At 51.6% G+C, this 5,127-nt stretch overlaps 1 protein-coding gene across 1 annotated transcript in view; it reads left to right on the plus strand.

Annotated features, from left to right (window-relative positions):
* The window catches only part of LOC107117018 (DNA (cytosine-5)-methyltransferase 1-like), a gene marked incomplete at both ends in the record, with an annotated part of 52,658 nt that overhangs the window by 9,660 nt on the left and 37,871 nt on the right, over positions 1-5,127 (plus strand). The window contains 1 exon segment of the mRNA XM_015419050.1: positions 2,942-3,035. Within this exon segment, the coding sequence (XP_015274536.1) occupies positions 2,942-3,035 (94 nt within the window).

The following is a 5,127-nucleotide window of genomic DNA, read 5'->3' on the forward strand; positions in this document are numbered from 1 at the left end:
TTAATAATAATAATAATAATAATAATAATAATAATAATAATAATAATAGACACAGAAAGTGATTAAAATAAGGAATTCACTGCCAGAGGATGTAGTAATGGCCAGAGGAATAAACAGCTTGAAAAGGGAATTAGATTCACAGAGGGTAAGTCTATCCATGGCTATTAGCCATGGTAACTGAGGGGAACCTGCACATTCAGAGACACTAAACCTCTGAATTCCAGATCCAGGAGGCAGCATCTGTGCGCTGTTGTTGGCCATCCACAGGAACTGGCTGGCCACTGTGTGAGACAGGATGCTGGACTAGGTGGACCCTCCCTGGTCTGACCCAGCAGGGCTCTTCTGGTGTTCTATTCAGGGGAAGGCCTCGGCCTCTCTGCCCTGTTGCTGGCCCTCCAGAGGGACTGGCTGGAGCCTGTGAGAGACGGGCTAGGACCACTGGTCTGATCCAGCAGGGCTCTTCTGACGTTCTTATCAGGGGAAGGCCTCGGCCTCTCTGCCCTGTTGCTGGCCCTCCAGAGGAACTGGCTGGCCCCTGTGTGAGTCAGGAGGCTGGACTAGAGGGACCCTCACTGGTCTGACCCAGCAGGGCTCTTCTGGTGTTCTTCTCATGGGAAGGCCTCAGCCTCTCTGCTCTGTTCTGTTGTTGGCCCTCCAGAGGAACTGTGTGGCCACTGTGTGAGAGGGGATGCTGGACTAGATGGACCACTGTCCTGATCCCACAGAGCTCTTCTGACGTTCTTCTCAGGGGAAGGCCTCGGCCTCTCTGCCCCGTTGTTGACCCTCCAGAGGATCTGGCTGGCCACAGTTTTAGGCAGGATGCTGGACTAGGTGGACCTTTGGTCTGACCCAGCAGGGTTCTTCTGATGTTGTTATGAGAAGGGAGAATTAGCAGAAGAGAAAGAGTCTGCATGTCGCTCACTTCAGCTGCCGGGTCTTTAGGGGAAGCAAAAATGCTAGGAGAGAAGTCAAAACGGCTCCACTGTCCCTCACCTTGGCCTCATCGTACTGTTTGCATCTAGTCTGGCCATTAAGTGTCTTTCCAAAGTGACTTTCAGAGGGCAGCCGTGTCGATCTGCCACAGAACAGCCAGATGTGAGTCCAGCAACCCCTTAGAGGCCCACCGAATTTTCGGGGGTGGGAGCTTTCGAGAGTCAAAGCTCCCTTCATCAGATACAAGCGGGAGTAGAGATCCCCGAGTCCTTGCATCCCAGTCCAGGCGGGAAGGGCGTTTCAGAGAAGGAATTCAGGATGCAGAGGTACAATGCATATAGGCATCAGCGTGGTTAGTAAAAGGTAAAGGTTTCCCTTGCTCGAAAGCCAGTCGAATCAGACTGTAGGGATGTGGTGCTCATCTCCGTTCCCAAGCCGAAGAGCCAGCACTGTCCGAAGACGTCTCCGTGATCATGTGGCCGGCATGACTCCATGCCGAGGCACATGGAACGCTGTTACCTCCACCACCGAAGCGGTACCTATTTATCTACTTGCAATTTCTTGCTTTTGAACTGCTGGGTTGGCAGCAGCTGGGGCCTGAGACGGGAGCTCACTCCCTCATGTGGCACTCGGGTCTCAAACTGCTGAACAACTGACCTTCCGGTCTGCAGTTCAGCGTCTTAATTACTTGAGCCACCACAGCCCTCTAGCTTGATTGGAGCTGCCCTTAAACATTTCTCCTCCACCCTAATCAAGCTGACTGCATTTTGCATTATACCTCTGCATCCTGAGTTCCTTCTCTGCAACACCACTCCCACCTTCTGACTGGGATGTAAGGACTCGGAGATCTCCATTCCTGTTTGTATCTGACGAAGGGAGCTTTGATTCTTCCGAGCTCATACCCCCAAAACCTTGTTGATCTTTGAGGTGTCCCTGGACTCGAACCTAGTTGTTTTTAGTTTTTATTTTTTAATATTTGTATGCTGCCTAGGGTTACCAAGTACCTACAGCGAATTGGAGGGGGACACATAGTTCTTGGCGGGAACACTCCCCTGGGGAAAACACATGCGCTGCACTATGCTGTCGCCCAGGTGTGACGTAGGCACATAGCCGGGTGATGCTCTAGCAATGGGGCTGAAAACCCGATGGTACCATCAAGTTTTCAGGCCCAAATACCAGAGCATCGCCCGGCTACGTGCCCAGCGTGCTGACGTCACGTCTGGGCGACAGCATAGTGCGACGCGGGTGCGTTACAGGCAGGAATGTCCCGGTGGGAGAGCATGTGTCCCCCGCCGATTCGCGGTAGGTACTTGCTAAGCCTAATCCTGCCCATCCCGTGAGCGGGCTCAGGGCGGGTCACATCACCTCTCAACATTACAATAAGGTTTAAAAACACAACATAAAACATTTAAAATCAGCAGTTATAGCTACTGGTGAAAGCTCCGACCCGTTGATACGGATGATTATGGCCACTGTTCCCTCTAAGCTGAGTTAGTGTGAGCTAGCTCAGTTTTTTAGCCTCCGGCTCACACATTTTTGTTTTAGCTCAGGAAGGATGGCTCCAGAGCAAACCAATTTAATGCAGCAGCCAAAGGGCTCGCTCACAACTTTAATGCCAGTAGCTCACAAAGTAGAATTTTAGAGGGAACATTGGTTATGGCCGGTTGCCAATAGATGGATGGCCAGCAGATAGGTGAGGGGCGCGGACACCGCGGGGGGGGGGGGGGGGGCGTATGCCGACGCCCGCTGCCTCAACCAAAAGCCTGGCGGAAGAGCTCCGTCTCGCAGGCCCTGCGGAGCCGCGTAAGATCCCGCAGGGCCCTGATTTCTATGGGGAACATGTCCCACCAGGTGGGGGCCAGGGCAGAGAAGGCCCTGGCTCTGGTTGAGGCTAGACGGACGTCTTCTGGGCCAGGGACCACCAGGAGACGTTTAAGGTGCATACTTCCCGATTGCCATCCAGGAAGGCCCAGATTTGTGTTGACCTCTTCCCGCTTCTTTGATTCAGGCGGTGTCCGGGCTAAGAAGATGGGTCCCATCAACGCCTGGTGGATCACCGGCTTCGACGGAGGGGAGAAGGCTTTGATCGGCTTCACCACAGGTAAAGACCACGAGGACACGATGGGGGATCGATTTGCCTTTACCGTGAGCAGCGGCTAATCATGTCCGGACTGAGTTTCACGCCTTTCCTGCTGTGTGAAGCAGAATAAAGCATCACGCCTCTCAAACGGAGGGTGGCACTGTTGCACGCAGGAAAAATGCCCAAACTCTTTTCAGTTCTGAAAATTCCCTTGGGGTAAACCCTGCGTGGGAACTGATAAGGAGAGAGTGAATAGGAAGAAGTATTTTTTAATCTCCCCTCCCCCCAATGTGTCAAAGTGTTCAAGGTCTGAACCCTGTGGGTCCTTGGGGCAGTTGCACACAAGTCACCAGACTGTTGTTTAAAAAGGATTTATAACGTTTATTATAGATTCAATTCATTAGAAAGGTTTATTCGGCAGCCAGTACCTTATTCTAAAATCATGCAGCAAGAAAACAAGAAAGACTAGCTCAACTGTCTTAACACTTTTGGGACTTGCGTTAGACAGCACAAACCTTAAATTCCAAAGCTCAAGAATCCTCTGCGTTGCTAGCAACTATGGTTCAAGAAGGTCATAGTTTAGGCCTTCAGTCCATCAAGATCTCAGCTAGTCCCTTTTTTCCTCTGGGCCTTAGCTGAATTATAGTTTTTGGCCCAGCAACATCAGGTGAGGGTGACATCTAGTCGGGACATGCTCTCTGAAGAAGCCTCTAGAAGATTACCTCATCATCCCCCTCTTGAAGAAGCCTCTAGAAGATTACCTCATCACCCCCCTCTGAAGAAGCCTCTAGAAGATTACCTCATCCCCCCCCTCTGAAGAAGCCTCTAGAAGATTACCTCATCCCCCCCCTCTGAAGAAGCCTCTAGAAGATTACCTCATCATCCCCCTCTACAAGGGCTGAGAAAATCCTTCCCCCCCCCCCGGCCCCCCCCCCCCCTGGCAGGTTCTCATGAGAAGCTAATCACGCCACCTTCATCTCTGGCCTTGAAGATGATAAGATCTGTACAGGCCGAGAGACCAATTAGTAACACCTGCAGGATGAGCCGATTGCTATCCACATTAACCCTTGAGAAGAGGCCATGGGTGCTTTGCCTCACATAACATTTGCTTGTAAAGTGCTGTCAAGGTACAACCTATTTATGGCAACCTTTCATCAGGTTTTCAAGGCAAGAGTCGAACAGATGTGGTTGGCCATTGCCTACCTCTGCGTAGCAACCCTGGACTTGGTTGGTGGTCTCACATTTGAGTATTAACCAGGACCAACCCTGTTTAGTGTCTGAAATCTGATGAGATCGGGCTAGCCTGGGCCATCCAGGTCAGGGCAACAGACAGACAGAGGTGGTTTGCCATGGCCTGCCTCTGTGCGACGATCCTGGACTTCCTTGGTGGCCTCCGATCCGAGTATGATACGGGGCTGACCTTGTTTAGGTTCTGAGATCTGATGAGATCAGGCTATAGCCTGGGCCATCCATAATACTAGAACTAATATCCTCTCATAAGAACATAAGAGAAGCCATGTTGGATCAGGGCAGTGACCCCTCCAGTCCAACACTCTGTGTCACGGGGTGGCCAAAAACCAGGTGCTATAAGGAGGTCCACCAGCAGGGCCAGAATGCTAGAAGCCCTGACACTGTTGCCCCTCAAGCACCAAGAATACAGAGCTTCACTGCCCCAGACATAAGAACATAAGAGAAGCTGTGCTGGATCAGGCCAATGGCCCATCGAGTCCAACATTCTGTGTCACACGGTGGCCAAAGACCACGTGCCATCAGGAGGTCCACCAGCGGGGCTGGAACTCCAGAAGCCCTCCCACTGTTACTGCCCTTTCATAATACTTGGAACTCCTATCACCAAGCAAAGTTGGTAGGGAGTAAATGTAAGGGCTCATCTTCCAAGCCCTTAGGTCAGGGGAGTCAAACATGCGGCCCGGGGGCCGGATAAGGCCCCCGGAGAGCTTCTGTCATGCCTACAGTGGAACTGGCTGTCTTCTTCTTCTTTCAGTTTTGCTGCTGCTGCGTCATCGTAGGTTTGCAGCCTACAGATACACACCTGAACAGCATGCTCAAGATTGCAACTGCAGTCATTTTGATGCAATAATTCAGAGCAAGGGGTG

The sequence above is a fragment of the Gekko japonicus genome, unplaced genomic scaffold (genome assembly GCF_001447785.1).
Source record: "Gekko japonicus isolate JY-2015 unplaced genomic scaffold, Gekko_japonicus_V1.1 scaffold5387, whole genome shotgun sequence".
Taxonomy (NCBI): domain Eukaryota; kingdom Metazoa; phylum Chordata; class Lepidosauria; order Squamata; family Gekkonidae; genus Gekko; species Gekko japonicus.